At 36.0% G+C, this 19,555-nt stretch overlaps 2 protein-coding genes across 3 annotated transcripts in view; one reads left to right on the top strand and one right to left on the bottom strand.

The window, feature by feature from the left end:
• LOC134649784 (protein draper) overlaps positions 1-2,516 on the bottom strand; it is a 45,331-nt gene extending 42,815 nt beyond the window's left edge. The window contains exon 1 of the mRNA XM_063504612.1: positions 2,339-2,516. Coding sequence (XP_063360682.1) covers positions 2,339-2,427 — 89 coding nt within the window. The 5' untranslated portion in view covers positions 2,428-2,516. The remainder of the gene's footprint in view (positions 1-2,338) is intronic.
• A 13,587-nt stretch (positions 2,517-16,103) lies between these two features.
• On the top strand, positions 16,104-19,304 carry LOC134649507 (protein spindle-F). 2 transcript variants are annotated; one of them, XM_063504263.1, is made up of 3 exons: positions 16,104-16,206; positions 16,334-17,027; positions 18,816-19,304. In XM_063504263.1, the coding sequence occupies exons 1-3, from the start codon at positions 16,204-16,206 to the stop codon at positions 19,178-19,180; spliced, it is 1,062 nt and encodes a 353-aa protein (XP_063360333.1). In that variant the 5' UTR covers positions 16,104-16,203; the 3' UTR covers positions 19,181-19,304. The 2 variants fall into 2 exon arrangements, with proteins under 2 accessions (XP_063360333.1, XP_063360332.1); XM_063504262.1 differs by lacking the exon at positions 16,104-16,206 and having other exon boundaries at positions 16,213-17,027; positions 18,816-19,303.
• The last annotated feature ends 251 nt before the right edge of the window (positions 19,305-19,555 follow it).

The following is a 19,555-nucleotide window of genomic DNA, read 5'->3' as shown; positions in this document are numbered from 1 at the left end:
CAGTTAATTTAATAGGGTGGACGATGTATGGAACATGAAGCATGCTTGAATTGTTCGTAGCATTCGGCCTTTACCTACAAGTTCCGTTCAATGTTTACCTACACCGGTGTAGATAGCCGAGAACGCCTTATAAGAGAGAGACAATATAATTATGTCACTGAAAGGGTGTAGCAGGATAGCCTTTAAAAAATTGGCCCCAAAGCTCTATTTTCGAAACTGTTACCAGATGAGACCCTGTGAGGAGAAAATATTTCATAAAATTGTTTTACCCTCTACTCACTACTGCCTCCTGGTACCTCACGGCATCCATTTAACCCTAAATTTTATTTTTCACGAAACGTATGAAAGGGACAAATATTGAAATTTGCTTGAATACTGCCGTGATTTATAGAGACTATTTAAAAAAATACGGACTCTCTTCCTACTTATTGAAAAAAAAAAATAAGAAATTAAACACCTGTATAACAATTTAGGCTAGCGGTACTACTTTACTAATACCATTTTTTTTCTAAATTTGAACAAACAACTTTGTCATAATATATATCTTTGCTAAAGATAAAAGCAAATAGCAAAGAAAAAAAACCGGCCAAGTGCGAGTCGGACTCGCGCACGGAGGGTTCCGCACCATCAACAAAAAATAGAGCAAAACAAGCAAAACAAACAAGCAAAAAAACGGTCACCCATCCAAGTACTGACCCCGCCCGACGTTGCTTAACTTCGTTCAAAAATCACGTTTATTGTATGGGAGCCCCACTTAAATCTTTATTTTATTCTGGTTTTAGTATTTGTTGTTATAGCGGCAACAGAAATACATCATCTGTGAAAATTTCAACTGTCTAGCTATCACGGTTCGTGAGATACAGCCTGGTGACAGACGGACGGACGGACGGACGGACGGACAGCGGAGTCTTAGTAATAGGGTCCCGTTTTTACCCTTTGGGTACGGAACCCTAAAAAGAACGAACGGCGAATACAAATTGAGACAAAATAAGAAATGAACAACGAATGGGACAAGCCAACATGACGTCCATTTCCGACTTAAATAATAATGTCCAAATATCATAAAATATTTCTCGATGGTATTAATAACCTAGTTATGGGTTATCTAATATGTATTGTAAACAAAAGTACAAGGTCGGATCAGATCCACGTTGCGCGCATGTCGCAGAAATGAGTTCACTGCAGGGGGGATCATTTATAAATATATGTCTAGACGGATCGAAGGCAATTAATAATTCAGTGCTTTCCATTAGAGGGTTTAATTCTAATTTTGCAACGAATGACAAACTTTATTATCTTTATTCAATGACTAGCTCCTGCCCGTAACTTCGTTTGCGTGGATGATGCTGGTGATGTGTTATTAACTGTATAAAAATTCAACGTTTCCTTTCTTATGTAGGTAGTTATTAGGACCCCTAATTTAGGGGTCTCAAGGATGGCGTTGGCCACCGCCAGGACACCCAACCCAAAACTAATCGACAACCTTCCATCATAGCTCAGCAACGGGTCTCTTTCCCAAAAAGTTTTAAGTCATAATGTATTGTTGGTCCGTATTTTCGTTAGTCATAATTTGTTTGGTTTAGTAACGCAAAACTCTTCAGGATTGCCATAAAACAAACCTAACCTAATCTATTTATAGGATAACCTTTACGAAAATCCTGAAAAGTTAACGGTTTCAGTTTTAGGACTAATGATAATATCACAAACAATTAAGACATAAATTACACATTATTATACATTATTATAGCAAAATAAATTGATTGATTGATTGATTGAAGACTTAAAACGGCAACTCATTGAAGTGAGTTCCCAAAACATATAATAGATTGTCATCGTGCTAGGGACGCGGGACGTGCAATCACCGTTCGCACAAGGTTAAACAAAAGTCAACAAATACTCACGGAGACATTGGGACTCACGGACTCATTTCTCATGCAGACATTGGGGCCCTCAAGGGTGGCGTTGGACACCGCTAGTACCCCCAACCACGGATCGGAACCGGTATTTTGCAAAAACTTAGAAATAACCATATTATTCGAATTATTTTATACTCGAAATGTAGGACTCAGTTGTGTTTTTAGGTTACGACTTCGTATTATTAGATTGCTCAATTAGAAATGAAGTAATTAGTAAAGAACGAAAAAATACAGTTCCCATACAAAAAATACCGGTATCCGATCCGTGCCCCCAACCCAACACTAATGGACAACCTTCCATCATATCTCGGCAACTCATTGAAGCGAATTACCAAAACATATATAGATTGTCATCGTGCTAGGGACGCGGGACGTGCTATCACCGTTCGCACAAGGTTAAACAAAAGTCAACAAATACTCACGGTTCATTTCTCATGCAGACATTGGGGCCCTCAAGGATGGCGTTGGCCACCGCCAGGAGCCCCAGGACCGCCACAACCTTCGGCCACATCTCGACTCACGCCCGCTCCATAACACTTTTATTTACGGTGTTACGTCACAATGTGCATTCAAATGTTGCGCCGATGTAGGCTGACGATGCCGGAGATCTGAAATGAAAGGGTCGCTGTTACTAGTACTCTCATGAAACTTTACATGGAACAGTTTTGGTATTGTGTAGAGTTGTAATTTTGTTCCAATTGGGAAAGTAAATTAGAGTAGAATTTGCGCCTGCGAAGCTTTGAATGCCAAAAATCTAAGGTGTCATGTGTTGCCAGCATGCCCATAGCGCCAAGAACGTTTCCAATTTTATTCGTATTTGCATGACGCATGGATATTTTAAATGGCGGTCAAAAGGTTAAGAGTATGGTCAGGCTTAGAAGATATTTTTGAGCACTTTGGCCGCTCCGATATATCTGATGGTAACTGTATTACAATATTTAATTCAACTCTTTTTTACTCCACCAAAGGTTATGCCTATATCTATACGAGTAGGTATGTTATCGTAACTTTTAAAAGACAAGTCATAACAAAATGTCCAAATATGCTGAATCTAAAGCCCTTGCTACACGGTCGCCGACAAGCCCCTCAGACCGCGTGGCCTTGGTCTGGACGAACCGTGTAGACAGTTGTTTCCAACAAAATTTGACCAAAACTGACCAAGGTCAGACGGTTAGAAGGCTTGTCGGCGACCGTGTAGCAAGGGCTTAACTGTAGGTATATTTTAGTTTCAATGGCGTAGAGTATTTTTATTTATAGAACTATTTACACACCGAATGAACGCGTCCAATAAAAACAATTAAAATTAGCCAGCGGGAAACATATTCTATTTAAAGAAACTATTTCATACTTATCTTAAGAAATAAATCGGTAGAATACGTACTGTTAGGTATCGTACAGAAATGATTATATAATTCTTGTAACTCATCGAAGTAATTAATATGACAATAATACTAATGTAATAAATAATTACTTTGAAAACAAAGGAGATTTACGCATGCTGTGGTTTTGCTCGTATGCTTCAACAATAGGTTGCTATTATCAATTTAATTTTAAAGCACGCAAAAGTATGCGTAACTGTATGTTACCTATGGATTTGTTTTTCTAAAATAAGTAGTAAAACAATTTAAGTGAAAACTATTGATTGTGAAATGATCTTAACTCATTTGTCATATCATATCAGTATCACAAACACTCGTAAACTAAGGAAGGAGTGGTCAACAAAACGCAGTTATAATTTGCAAAGGAAATAAGATAAGGCCAAGGTGAATGCAACAGACAATGGAAGTAATGACTAACTAATCAAACGATGAGATTTTTTTAAGGGATTTGATATCACTGTGAAATCAATTTAATGATTTACGAGGTATTTATTTTTAAACCTCTTCATCACCATAATATTTTGGAATAGAGATCCTTTTATGGCTAACGAATCATTGAATTTGAAGTAAGTAAACTGCATCAATAAGGTTTGTATTGTGAGTATTAGACGCCGTTCATACATAATAGTTTGATTATTTGTATAAATATGTACTTTGTATTTGTATAGGTACATAGAAAACATCCATATGTAGCTTTCGGATAAATATCTGCTGTCTGAGGACCCATTTACTCTCACGAGATCCGAAATCCCAACCGTACAGGAGAACAGACGGACAGTCGGATAACTAAACTATACGAAAGCAGTTTTGCCCAAGCTGAAACGAAGAGGTAGGCATCGCTCGGTCAATAAATATAATATACACACTATCAAACAACAGATTAACAAATCTAATCTTATCTACCTATTCAGTACCTAATGTGGTACTAATTTGTGTTCTTAACCTTCTTAAAAAAACAGCAACCAAATGTTTGGTTTAATTTTATGATAATACCTACTTTTTCGCTAATATGTTTATCAACATGCAGCAACATGAAAATGGCAACCGGCCAAATGCAAGAGAAATACAGATTGGAATTTATCAAAACCCGTAATGTTGTTGGTTTTATTTTTTAAATATTTGTTTATGCCGGCAAACCATATACACAATAGAAAATACTTCAACATACAATACAATACAAATTGTCTTTATTGCACACCTCACAATACAAAAAGAAAACAGAAACACAAGCAGTGGTAAACAACAGGCGGTCTTATCGCTATAAAGCGATCTCTTCCTGACAACATATTAATTTGCTCTCCTCTTACTTCTTCAGAGACCAAAAATTAGGAGATTTCGTTGTAGATACACTTTATACTTATTTACGAACTATGACAACGTAATATGTAAACACAATAAGTGAAGGGAAATTCTCATTAGGGAATTTGGGGTTTTCATGTTTCATTAATTTACTTGGCTTTCGGGAAGCATCATGAGTCATTGACCAGATCAGATTAGTAACAATACAATTAAATAAGTCGATTAGGTACGATAAAACCCGCATGTAGCAAAAAGCGCCTACGAACAGAGAACCCGCCTAGCGGGTCGTTGGCAGGGAATGTGTTAATTTCATAGTTATTTATAAACAACAGATATCGTAAACAGTTGCACTGCAAGATAGCATTAAAGTTATACGCATCTAAAAATATCGCAGCGATGCGATAAAAAACAGTTTGTCCGCCGCTGCAACTTTAGTCTATTAGCATTTTTCTATGAACCGGCAGCCCGATTCTGATTTAACAATCGGTTATAGGTTTGAACGGGTTTTGATGCGACCATGAAGATCGCTCAAAAATAAAGTGAAAGTCGCGCGTGTGATGCGCACCAATTACCAAGACGATTGTCAAGGTCGTATTAAAACCATATCAAATTGATAAATCTGAATTGGGCTCCGGGTCTTCTTGTTTATAATACTTATAAGAAGCTGCAAAACTCAGCATTCCACTAAGCAACTACTAGTAAGTGGAATTGCGCAGAACCTGTCCTATTTCTACCTATGAGCGAAGTCTGCGGGCGATAATTTCAAGAAAATGCGTGCTGGAATTGTACCTACAAATATACCTATATTGTTTACTTTTATTAACAAGCTTTTATTAGGTCGACCTGTATGTAACTATGTAATGGAATCTAAGGTAACTAATTTAACCATCTTCCAAGGATCGTAGCGTCATGAAAATTGGCAGCTGTATGTAGTTCTGATGACAATACAATAATATGGTACTGTCGAACTGATCTGATGATGGAGACAGGAGGTGGCCATAGGAACTCTGTGATGAAACAACGCAACCTATGTGTGTTAGGGGTTTTTAGAATTGTCTCGATGAGTATTAGTTGTCTGTCGTAAGAAAAGTACAGTCAGCGTTAAAAGCTTGTACCAAAAATGAAATTTTTGCCAAAAACTTATTATGTTATAGACTGGCGTTTAGTACAAAGAAGAGATCAATGCCCTTTAAATGCCGTATATTGACATAATAAAATTACTAAAACTGTCTTCTGAATAGTTGTGTCGTGGAACTGACTTTAGTCAAGGTGGAATCCCTGAGTACTAAGAGCAACTCTTATCTGACCATTGGTGCCTTTAAAGTACCTTAACGAATTGTCAGTTACTACGTAGAAGATGCAAATACGCGGTCTAAGCCCAGGATGAAGAAGATTTTTGTCTGAAAATTTAATACACAAGAGAATTTGACCTCAATTTTTGTTTAAAGGAATATTCAAATCGAGTTGATAAGTCCAAAACTACTCGTACGTTCAACCAATTTCAGTACCACTATTTCGTACCTTTGTCACAGTGGCAATAGTATGAGGGTATGAGGTCTCTAGCGATTTACACATTGATTGTCACTGTGACAAGGTACGAAATAGTACTGAAATTAAATTCTTTGACTGTACATCGCAAATTCATGATTGTCGACCGAAAATTTGGCGCGTCTTTAGATTTCGGGAACAGTAGCCTATACCAACGTATAGGCGAAAATAACTTGTTTTTCAGTATCTGTATGACACACGTATATACCTAATGACCAATGATAACAACATTTTATTAAATTACATCATCATTTGTATACTTAAGTCATATTAACAGAAAAGCTTATTACTTTTGTCTTAGGTACTATTAAAGTCCGTGTAACGTAAAAATTGATTTTAGAAAGTTATGAAGTGACCCTAAGTATATACATATTATGAAGAAGCTACAGCCTTCTTGTATACCCACGTTTATGTGATTGCCTTAGCTTCATATAAAATTAGGTATATTATAGGTAGGTACAATACATAAGAGTCAAATCATAAAAATCAATTTTTACTTTCTCTGTCTAGTGTCTTGAGATTGAAACGGATGGCTGGATTTTGGCTGAGCTAAGTTACTTATAGACGGCATTTGCATTTAGCTCGTAAAAACTAATCACGTGTAGGCACAGCGGAATGCCTACACATTTATTTAAAAGTATTCCGCAGCATGTGGGTGTGCAAAAATAAATGGACGTAGTCAAAATAAAACGTTGCACACTTTAGATTACTAGGAATTATTATTGGTGTCAGTGAAATATTAACAATAATATAATAACAAAATGCTGCTCTAGGTTCATTTAAGCACAGTAGAAGGCTCGTGGTTTAAATCGTGTGAAAAACTTAACAAAAGTACTGTCAAAGAAAATTAAAGTGTAGTAAACATAAGAATATTTCAAAGGGAACTTAAATGTGGCAATGCCACTACACACACGTCACATTTTCATATAAATTTGACGTTAATGGTGGGGTTTCCGCACTCTGTCGCTTGCCAGGTCAGTGCAGAGTTAGCTTAGACGTACTCTAGGATGTAGATATATAAAATACTAGCTTTTGCCCGCGACTTCGTCTGCGTAGGATGATGATGATGATGATATGTCCTTCCCGAGCCTCAAACTATCTCCATACCAATATTCATCTAAATTCGTTCAGCGGTTTAAGTGTGAATAGGTAGGCAACAAGTTCACAACCGACAAACAGACATAACATAGGTACGTAGAGTTAGGTATTTTTGCATTTATAATATTAGTAGGGATCTACATCCCAGATTTCTAAGAACTTTAAAAAGTATCTAAGTCCCAGTACGTATTACGCCGAAAAACAAGCCTCTTAAGCATCAAGTGGTCGACAGTCACCCACACATCGGACAATTAAAATATCGCGTTGCATAAACATAACCCGAGCGAATAGGTCGCCATTATTGTCAAAACACATTCGTACTGGTCGTGCATTCATGTTGCTGGGCGAGTCGCAGTCTTCCGACTGTCCAATGTCTGCCTGACTGTGGTCGAGGCGTAATTACAGAGATTAGCAAGGTCACATTGCTCGGAATCCTCGTTTCCGACGGTGTAATGAGGGCTTAACTGATGTAAAATCGTGACCCGCTGACCCGTGACCTATTATGCAATATTAATATTGTTGGCTTTAAGACTAACCGGCGAGTAGTTTTACAAAAAATGCAACCTCCTAAGTCCCGATGTCTTTTAAAAGGACAAATTCAGATCGAATTTTGAACCATAATGGATTAAAAGATGGTTCCAATTTCAAAACTGCAAAAATGACTGGGATTTAGGGGTTTATAAAGAACGTCACCTAAACTGGTTAATGAGCTTTCGACTTGGCAAGGCAATTAGAATCACACACCACACAAAACACTTAAACAATTCCTGTGTCATTAATAACAAAGTTCAATAACCGCTTCGTGTTAGGCCACCAGTATAGGTGCGACGGAATGACGCATACTTGTTATGGATCTAAAGTTCAAGTAGCATTGGGGATGAGCTTGCAGCCAAGATGAAATGATTTGTTAATTAGCATAGTGAGTTAAATAGGTCACCGCTAACAACGCGTGGATAAACAGTGAGACTTGTAGCAATTAATATGTTTCGTGTTTTTTTACACCTACTGAGAAAAAACTGTGATGGTCTGTGATTCAGCAGCAAGCGTGAGACAGGCCACACGATGAGCTACCTATATTTTATATGGATATCGAATATATTTTATTTTTATTTGTTAGCCTGTTGTGTCCCAGTGCTGGCCAAAGGCCGACCTCTCTTTCTTCCACGCGTTTCGTTCTATGGCAATATTAGGCCAATCTATACTACAAATAATCTATGTACCTATATTCAAAACTGACTAGATTACACTTGACGCCAATAGTTATAAAGTTTAACGACTCCTGCACCTATGATTCACATCTAGCTGTCTGCTCGTTGCTGCTGATATCTAGGCTAAATACACATAATAAAACAGACGCTGTATAGGTATGTAGTATGTACTGACAGGAAACGCACAGATAGGACATAGAGATTTAAAACATTATATTCTCAAAATATGTAGAGCTCCTAACTGCACCAAGAAAGGTTTCTTTTTTAATTCAACTGAGTGGTAAAAATTGTGTTGAAAGTAAAAACTTAGACGCTGTATATAAGTAGTGAGATGATGTTCTCAAGTCGACGAAATGGTATATTTTTCCTAAGAACGTCACCGATATGCCTTTTACAGCTAGGAGCCTAAACTATGTAGTTTAAACCTAGCTACATAGTAACTATAATATAAGCTATATAGCCTAGTATACGTAGCACAAGCTGAAGTCCTGTTAAGCAGTTGATGCGACGCACACAGATCACCGTTAACTAAATGTGGGTCAAGTCGAAATTGGCTAGATCGGGCATAACTAAGTAGCGTTTATTGACTTAAGTTTCTATGTAGGTATTCTATTTAACATATGTTACTTTGTGTATCTATCTATACATACGTAAATAAAAATCTAATACAAAAATTAAGTTTAGGAAGGTACAAACTGCAACACTCTTAACTTAGGTACCATCGGTGGAGTATGGGCGATGTACTGAAACAAACAAAAAATCCCTCGGAATTTTTTGCCTTCTATGTTTTTATTGAACTTGCTAATAATGAATGTTTATTTAGGTTCCAGTTTAAACAGTGCCTATTAAACTGAAAATAGCTGAGGTATAAGAAAAATAGGCGCAATTAAATTCAGAAAAATTTCACGACAATTAAATCCCATTAAGTATTCCCGATTAATTATTTTAAATACCAATTCCCTTCAACAAATAGTACCTTTGGGTTGGGATAAAAAAATATTTCTTTTAAGTGACGTAATATCGTGGGATTCGACAGGTTAATCGATACGGGATGTTGCGGATGCCGATTTTTTGACATCCGCGGATGCGGATGCGGATTTTTAAAGGCTCACATCCGCGGATGCGGATGTCAAGATAGTACCATAAAAATGTCAAATATTACATTTTAGTAATTTTTATTTCAAAAAACCGGCCAAGTGCGAGTCGGACTCGCGTTCTAAGAGTTCCGTACATTAAGTCCCACTCACGCTTGACTGCTCATTTCTAATAGGTTTTTTTGGTTAATGACTAAATTACCTAGCAGTCTAGCACTTACGCCAATGCTAAGACGTTCCTGTACCGACCTGTACCACATCCGCATCCGCATTAAATCCGCATCGATTTTATGCGGATGCGGATGCGGATATTCGCAACATCCCTGATTGATACACTCTGTCCGTCTAGGAGCGTTTCATTCTTGATTCCTTTATAGAATATTTAACACGAAGACGATTTTCGCATAAAGTTACATAAAAGCATTATGAATACGAATATAGAGCGGAATCAGCCAATCGTCGCCAATGTAGGTACCTAGCACTGTATAGGTAAAGTCAACAAGCGACTTTAAGGAATCTTAACACTTTGTACCTTATTCCATCGTAATAAGGGTAAAAATGTCGACGTCGACCGTAACTAACGCGACACTGGCAGTATTCTCATTGCTTCAAAGCCCTCGCCTTTGCCCTCAACTCAAGCGAACAAAGTAAGAGTGATTGCAGTTATGTCCTAGCCTAGTCGGTAGCAGGTAACCCATTTTATTATCGTTGGCGAAATGCGTTTCCGGATACCACTTGATCCGTGGGAGCCAGCTATTTACCATTGGTAGGACTACCGTCTAACTAGTCTAACTACCAACGAAAGCGGGCTCGTTATTTACCGTGTGACGAGTCGGTAGACTCGGTAGTTGGTAACCCTGCCTACGATTCTCTGGAGGTGCTGCTCGAATGAATTCTAAGATAGGTTCTGACTTCTAAGGTAGGTAGGTCTTACCTTATGGTAAGACGTAAGTTAAGGGCATTATTTATTAGTGTTAATCACGTATATTTTTCTTATTGAGCTTACCGCGGAACTACGTTGTTTTATGTAAGATTGTCCTATAATACTGGTCGGCCAAGTTTCGGCATGCGTTAAGTAATAACAGCACCGGTCCCGTGGCTGCGACTCTCATCCGGGCTGGGACGCGATAATAATACACTCAATTATTGGAAATTAGATAAAAATGGGAGGGGGCATCCCTTACTGGCCATTATGTGAACAACAATAAGATTTGCGTGATGTTTAAAGTTGTATTTAAGTTTTATTAACTACAGTGACTTTGGAAGCGTAGAAGTCGTAAAACTACCTAACCGCCCTTGTGTTTCGTCCCAAGCACCGTTATTTCACCACCTTGGGGAATTCCGGGATATATAGGTACTTGTATGCCAAATTTCATTAAAATCCGATAAGCTGTTAATGCCTAATTGAGGAACGTCTCGAAAAATACTAACTTTCGCATTTATAATATGAGTAGGAAAACTCTTATTACAATAATCACTAATTTGACGCAGAGCAAGCTGACATGCCAGAACAACATGATTAAACTGATTTAATTTAACAATAGAAACAGACATGCAAATCAATTTTAGCACTTCGTTTTGCACAGAATGGATGGCCTAGATTACCTATTTTCTAGAGTACAAAAAGAGAAATTTGAACAAGAAAATATCAATACCCTAGTTCACACTCGTACTAAATACGGCGAAAACTTGGTTGGAAAAAACACTTTACGTTCGTGCTATATGGTACCCAGGAATTAGTACGAGTGTGCACTAACTACGGTATCGATATCGACTTTAAATAAGTAGAAAAATAAGATTTCACTTTATCCCAATTATGCTAATTAATTCAAAGACTAATTAGTTCTGGATAAGTGAGCTGTAAGACAGGAAAACTAATCAACTGTTGCAAGATATATAATTGTTTAATCACAATCTTATTAGTTACCTGTTCTATTGTTACCTATATCCTTCTTTGCTAGATATTTTTGCTAGCCAACAATAATTTTTACTTGAATCTAAGCTGATAGACAATGTTGTCATAATTTATAATTATAACATCAAAAAACCTGCAGGCCATATGTGTAGGAAAATTGAGTTGATATATTTTGTATATGCAAAAATTAAGATTAGTCATATTTGGCTTTAAAAATAAACATTAATCAATCTCAAGCTGCAAAGCATCTGCTTAGATATAGATTACATGGAATTTACTCGTATATAAATGAAGATGGACCACTTGGAACATAGTAATTGGTTTCATATGTGTTTTATCTGACTTATTATATTATTATTTGGTTTGCGAATACAGTAGCACGATTTAAACATGCACAAGAAAAATAATCTTGTTTTGCAATTATTAGGGTTTTGTACAGTATGGGGTTCTTCAAAAAGCAGTGCATATGAGGTCTTTAAAGGTCCAAAGATTAAGGTGACTGCTGGCAAACTGTAGGCTTATTTGCTACAGACATGCTATTAAGAAATGTGTGTCCCTGATGAGTCCTTGGGATTCCCAAATTATTTCCTTTGCACCCAACCTGTGTGTTCAAACTGTTGTTGACATAGTTGCCTGCCTATTAGTAAACCTTATTGCAATGAGATAGGGTTTACAAATGATCAATTAGGTGTGTTATTGTTATCATCCCTTTCACACTGTTGGCATGTCTGAGTATGTTAATGATAGCCAAATATACTTTTAACACTTGTAGCTGTCTGCTAACATAAATGGTATATGACTACAATTGACTAGGTACCTACACATAGCCACAAAATAACCGCTAGAGAGCTGCATAAGCAGGTACAACCACAGTAAGTACCTAATTGGATTAGTTAGGCATTAGAAACGCATGCTAATGAGAAGGTAGGTTTCCTAAGTGTTTGCAAGTTGCATCAATGTTTCAGATTCTAAGAATTCTAATTAATATTGAATTATGGGGGGCTGCTGCATAGTGAAAAAAACATGTTGTCGGCTACAAGCGTAGCACAAAGCTTGTGCTGGCAGTGGCAGTGAATGTGTAGTTCAATACATACATACATGGATGTTTGTAATATTATGCTGATGTTTACAAGAACTTTAATGATTTCTACATGGACAACATCAATGGTAAAGGCTACATACTAATAGTTCACTAACAAGGCAGTATCTAAAGTTGCTTTGTTTTATGCTATTTTGAAAGAGGAGGCATTGAAGTTAAGATTTAGTTACATTTATTCAAGACAATAAAGAAAATATTATTCATATAAATCCCATCATAAGAAATATAACACTGGCATCCTACAAAAAGCAGTTTAGTTGCACCAATGACAATAATACACAGATAAACATAATAAGTAAATATAGCACTATCACCTATTGAATCAATAACACAACAATCAATGAATTATTTTGAAAACATCAGCCTGGGAGAAAATATTGTTTTGATTACAAGGAAATTATTATTAGATTGAGCTTCAATCCAATTATATTTGTTTATTATATTTATGACATCTATTTCAGATCATAGTAATATTTATTACGTTTTTAAAATGTATGCACTGTAAGTAAAAATGAAATTAATAATTGGTGATTATTTGGTTTACCATACAAATACTGTAACCCATAATTCGGTACACGGCGGGAAGAAGTTGATAACTCGAGATATTTTATTAAAGAAATTAGAACATTAAATTAAATTACATAAGGTTCAAATTTCTTACATTTTTTCCCGCGAGTTATCAACTTCTTCCTGCCGTGTACGGAATTATGGTTTCAATAGTATTGATTCCACAAAAGTAGGTACCTACCTATGATTTATTTTTTGTCACTTCAGTAATAATGTTATTTACTATTCACAGGTCATTAAAGATTTGCCAACAAAAGCTAAATGATGCAAAACCAACCGTTTAAGCACCAAATAAAATGAGAAGATAACTGTACCTAATTATGTCTAGCTAGAGTAAAACTGGTTCTTGGTAAATAGTATCCTGTATAGTTGTTTACATTCCTTATGCAGTTACGATACTAGTTCTGAGTAGGTAACATTCACATCATTCATTTGTCAGATTGGTTTTAAATATCTACAAATACCTAATGCTAGGTATCTAACTCAAAGGTTAACTGGAAGAGATCCCTCAAAGGGATAAGTTCGCCTTTGTACTTCTTACTAATTGTATGTTTTTTTTAATGTCTTTTTGTACAATAAAGAGTTTACTACTACTATAAACAGTAACAATAATCTATCAACAGTAACTGATAAGATTAGTAATATCTTCTTCTAAACAGAAATTAGTAATAGTCTATAAACTTGTTTGTTGGTTCTATTATTTTGCATTACTAATACATATTATTTTCAAGTGTGAAAGCAAGTCTTTGCCAATGTACTACTTTGCTAAACTAAAGGAGGTCAGGCAAAAATAGCACACAAACAAAAACTCGGCAATAAAAGCCTCGTCTTGTAATTTACAGTAGTTAGCGAGAATAATAAAATACTTACTCGGAATCCGAGAGAAACTATTATTCAAGGAATCCTCGGTATTAGCAATGATTCACCTTGTGTATACTCCGGTATAGTCATTCAACACTCAAGAAATCAGTACAGGGGCTAAACTTTGTAGCTTGTCACCGACTAGCTTCGTCATTGATTTGATTAGCACTTTTAACTAGTTCATAAAATGAAATTCACAAACACTAATAACTTAAGATTACATTTACTACTTTATTTTAATGGTGAAATTATAAATTATAATAACTAATTACTCGCGAATTAAATATGTTTTCCCAACACAAAACGTTTACACACATAAAGACAATCGCTATTCTGACTGGCCTGACTGCTAGTGCTGTGCTTGACAGCAAGCAAGTATTCATTCATTCACTCATTCACAAATATTGCTCGCATTTATGAGCAACCGTGGAATTCAGACGAGCTGGGCAAATCGACCGATTTGATCAGGAAAATAATTGGCGCCAATCTCATCTAGCGTCCAGACGTACACAAATTTAATCACCAATTTGCATTCCATAGATACTAACTTCGATAAATTGGCATTTTTGTGTCCGCACCTGCTGATTTGATCGGGGAATCAAATTGGCGTTTGCGTCCGCACGGCCTGATTCGATCGGACAATTTCATCAGATTGGCGAAAAATTGTCTCGTCTGTACTCCATTTAAATCTCATCTCATAACATAACATCCGAGCAACATGATTTTTTAATAATTACGAAAACTTCTAAATAGTTGTTTATGCAACAGTGATATAATAAGGGTTCTTTATAAGAACCAATTATGAGCTGTTGCATACATTACTTTTTCTATGACAGCTGCAGCAAAAAAAAAAAAAAAAAGTTATTATTAAAAAAAAGTTATTATTTAAAAAAAATTGAGTTATCATTTAAAAAAAAAAGAGTTATTATCGGAACTTGTATCTTTAAAAAAAATAAAGCAGTTGTATTATACTCATAAGATGACTGCTAGCAGTCATCTTATGAGCCTATAGACAAATCATTCAAATGACATTGCTTTAGATATCACTGTCAGTCATTTAATTGACACATTTAAGTGCTGGAGTAGAAAAATTATATTAAGGAGCTTCGCAAAGGCATTTATATTTATATGCACTCAATTTGCGATGCATTGCTGAAAATGCTGTGCAGCTAAGGATCAGTCCAGACGGGAACAATTTTTCGCTTTTTATCTGATTAAATTGTTTGTTACAGATTAAATGGAGGTGCGATCGCAACAATACAAATTTGTGACGCTAGTATTCGCATTTGGGGGCTTTTTAGGGTTCCGTAGCCAAATGGCAGAAAACGGAACCCTTATAGATTCGTCATGTCTGTCTGTCTGTCCGTATGTCACAGCCACTTTTTTCCGAAACTATAAGAACTGTTGAAACTTGGTAAGTAGATGTATTCTGTGAACCGCATTAAGATTTTCACACAAAAATAGAAAAAAAAAACAATAAAATTTGGGGGTTCCCCATACTTAGAACTGAAACTCAAAAAAATTTTTTTCCTCAAACCCATACGTGTGGGGTATCTATGGATAGGTCTTCAAAAATGATATTGAGGTTTCTAATATTTTTTTTTAACTGAATAGTTTGCGCGAGAGACACTTCCAAAGTGGTAAAATGTGCCCCCCCCCCCTGTAACTTCTAAAATAAGAGAATGATAAAACTAAAAAAAATATATGTTGTACATTACCATGCAAACTTCCACCGAAAATTGGTTTGAACGAGATCTAGTAAGTAGGTTTTTTTAATACGTCATTAATCGCCTAAATACGGAACCCTTCATGGGCGAGTCCGACTCGCACTTGGCCGCTTTTTTAAATTTAGAGCCACAAACTACTACGTATTTTAGAGCTCTCAAATATTACTATAAATCTAAGTTTGGTTAATGAGATTGACGCCAATTACTTTTCTGATCAAATTGGTCGATTTGATCATCCCGTCTGGACTTACCTTAATTCGATTGATCGAAAAATCGCATGCGATGTGATGCAACACATTGTGTAGAGCCCTTTGGGCGACTTTGGAGCTGTTTGAGTTATTATTCATGCTGCGATTAGAAATTGATAAAAAAGATCAAAGATGACATGTTATTGTCAATGTGACTGTTATTCGTCAACATTTACTATCACCTTCTTGTTTTAGTATTTTGGCAATAAACTAGTAGAAATAGAAGCTTATTTCGAAAACTGCAATGGTATAATAATTATTTACATTATACTTAAAAACACTTTCCTAAAATTTAGTCAAGACAGTTCGAGTTTTGCTACTTTACTATGGAGTCTTCATCGATTGTTAGTTTCAACAATGATTCTACATTCCAGTCGACGTTGAAAGCAGAATATAACAACGTCAGTGTCCACGAACTAGCCCTGCACGCGATGAGAGATCGATGTCTACTGTTGCAGCGGAGAATAAACACATTGGAAACTGATAACATGAAGTTGAAACTGGACATCACAAAAGCTAAACAAGGATCACAGTACATTCCTATACAAGAAGATGAGAGAATGCAGCTGCAACAGAAGATTGCTGAACTTAAGAAACAAAAGTCACAACTCATGCATCATGTTTTCATGGTATCATGCGAAAACAAAACCTTATGGAACAAAATTGCATGTATTAAAGGGCCTGATAAGCTTCCTAGTGAACAAGCTAAGCATCCTTTAATCCGAACAAACACATACATCCATAGCACTCCAAAAACAAGTTCAAACTATCAGGAAAAGTTTTCAGAGTCGAGTTTAGAAGAGATATCTCTAAAAGTAATAAACAGCTATATCCAAGAGAAGTCGCAGTTGGTAGAGCAGTACGAACAAATGAGTGAGTTACAAGATGTAGACGATGAGATGTTGAATGTAGATTCTATAGGCTTCACTTACATAGAGGAGCCGGCGACTGATTCTTTGAAAGAGATCCGCAGTCAGACGGAGAAGTTGCAGCAGTTGAAAAAAGAGATGGCGCAGCAGGAGAAAGACCTTAAATTAGCAATATCAAGGGTAGAAAGTGTATTGAAGTGTAAGTAATTTAGACATCTAATTGTTCACCACACAAAATCAATAAACTGATTAATAATTATGCACTGCCAAGAACGTGCTAGGTATGTTCACTTTGTATTGGAAATGGGGCACTTGGTACTGAAAGTGTTTTAAATAAGGCAATCACACGCTCCATCGTAGGCCACGTCTTCGCCTCGGCTAGTCTGTGGCCATGAGTAAGCCCATTTATAATATACAAATATATATATTATTATAGCCTCCTTATTTCCATACTCTTAAATTATTTAGTTTAAAATTTAGCTTTTAGATTAGGTTAAAATATGTTTTTATACTATTGTTGTTTTGGTTGATTTTTCTCCTTGGGGTATGGATCCCATTTGGGTAAAGGCCTCCTCCCATTTCTTCCATAAATATCTGTGTTTGGCATTGTACTACATCCAGTCTTTTCTTTTTTCGGCATTATTCATAAGCGGCTGCTAACTTAATCAGTCGATGATTAACGTTTGTCCCTATCTGTCGTTATGCCATAGAGCACAAACAACAATCATCAGCTGATTAACTTAGCAGACGTTTATGAATAACGCCGCCGTAAGTGTTCACCATACAAAATCAATTAAGTGATTAATATGTACTGCCAAGAACATGCTAGGTATGTTCATTTTGTATTGGAAATGGGGCACTTGGCACTGAAAGTGTTAAATAAGGCAATAGCAGCTAAGTATTATATTATGCTGACAGTCATTAATTTATGTACATATATTAATTAATTATACCCTTCTCTTTTTATCACTTTCTCTTATTTATATTAAACTTATGATTATTAATGTACTAATGATGTGATAATGTATAAAAAAAGCGGCCAAGTGCGAGTCGGACTCGCCCATGAAGGGTTCCGTATTTAGGCGATTTATGACGTATAAAAGAAAAACTACTTACTAGATCTCGTTCAAACCAATTTTCGGTGGAAGTTTACATGGTAATGTACATCATATATTTTTTTTAGTTTTATCATTCTCTTATTTTAGAAGTTACAGGGGGGGGGACACACATTTTACCACTTTGGAAGTGTCTCTCGCGCAAACTATTCAGTTTAGAAAAAAATGATATTAGAAACCTCAATATCATTTTTGAAGACCTATCCATAGATAACCCACACGTATGGGTTTGATGAAAAAAAAAAATTTGAGTTTCAGTTCGAAGTATGGGGAACCCCAAAAATTTATTGTTTTTTTTCTATTTTTGTGTGAAAATCTTAATGCGGTTCACAGAATACATCTACTTACCAAGTTTCAACAGTATAGTTCTTATAGTTTCGGAGAAAAGTGGCTGTGACATACGGACGGACAGACGGACAGACGGACAGACAGACAGACATGACGAATCTATAAGGGTTCCGTTTTTTGCCATTTGGCTACGGAACCCTAAAAATGGTAGTAAAACTATGTGCATCAATCAGGTGTATATCCTATTGGTTATTTAAATAAAAGCTTAGTATACTTCGCTTAGAAGATCTAATATAATTATACCTAAAGTAGTCACAGGACATTATAATTGGCTAAAATATTGTAAAAGTAGATCTAGCTTTTTAATACTTGGTTGTCTATAAAGAAGACTATTATAAGTATCCATATGTCTGTTATACACTTACTAGTATCCTTTGCTTTGTATTTTGTATTGGATCAAGCCATTCAACTTCTTTTAATGCGCTGCAAGTAAGTGTTTATGAAACCAAGGGCCTCTTTGACTGAATAATGTCCTATCCTACCAATAATTATAAAACTTTAATTTTTCTAAATTTTTATTCCAGATGGATACAAATGCCCTACCTGCATCGCAAATAGTACAAAAATAACAACTTCCGAGCATAAAGAAATAGAGACCAGCGATAGTCTTGCCAACTGGGCCACGCCCGTTGACTCCAGCACTTATAATGACACTTTCAATGATTTAAACACTTCGGCATTCAAGAAGAACCCAGAGCAAGACTCTAAAGAATCTTCGTCACCTACAAGTGATAGAGTCTGCCCTATGTGCGGTGAAGCATTCCAAAAAGACATTGCTTTCAATGAATTTCAGGCTCATGTGGAATCCCATTTTACTGGGGATATTGAGCCAGATTCCATTATTGATGATTTTGATAATATTACTAATTCATTTGATAATGTAATATAATTTTTGTTTAATTGTAGACACGTATAAAGCCTTTGCCAAGCAATGTAATGTAAATTTAAATAATGTAATATTTTAATGTAACTTTTTAATGCAACAGTGGCAAGTAAATAATAAATGTGAAAAATAATGATTGTGTTCTCACAGCAGTCTCATGTTTTGTGTGCTGCTAGGACGCTTATATAACAACGCCATCTAGAGTCTATCTTAGCTAGCTCTGCACTGACTTGAATAGAACAAAGTGAGGGAGTGTCATTAAAAACGTCATATGGAAATTAGACAATTAATGACATTGCCACCCTTTGTCATTGCAAATACCATATTTCCGAGAATGCACAGATGAATCTAGTAAAACTTTCAAAGTGAGTTCAATAGATG

The sequence above is a fragment of the Cydia amplana genome, chromosome 7, assembly GCF_948474715.1.
Source record: "Cydia amplana chromosome 7, ilCydAmpl1.1, whole genome shotgun sequence".
Taxonomy (NCBI): domain Eukaryota; kingdom Metazoa; phylum Arthropoda; class Insecta; order Lepidoptera; family Tortricidae; genus Cydia; species Cydia amplana.
This window is presented reverse-complemented; position numbering and strand designations above follow the sequence as displayed.

Excerpts from the sequence above, each read along its gene's own strand:
- LOC134649507 (XM_063504262.1), top strand. The coding sequence starts at position 16,286 with ATGGAGTCTTCATCGATTGTTAGTTTCAACAATGATTCTACATTCCAG. Across the intron at positions 17,028-18,815 it reads GGTAGAAAGTGTATTGAAGT|ATGGATACAAATGCCCTACC; the intron begins GTAAGTAATTTA and ends TTTTTATTCCAG.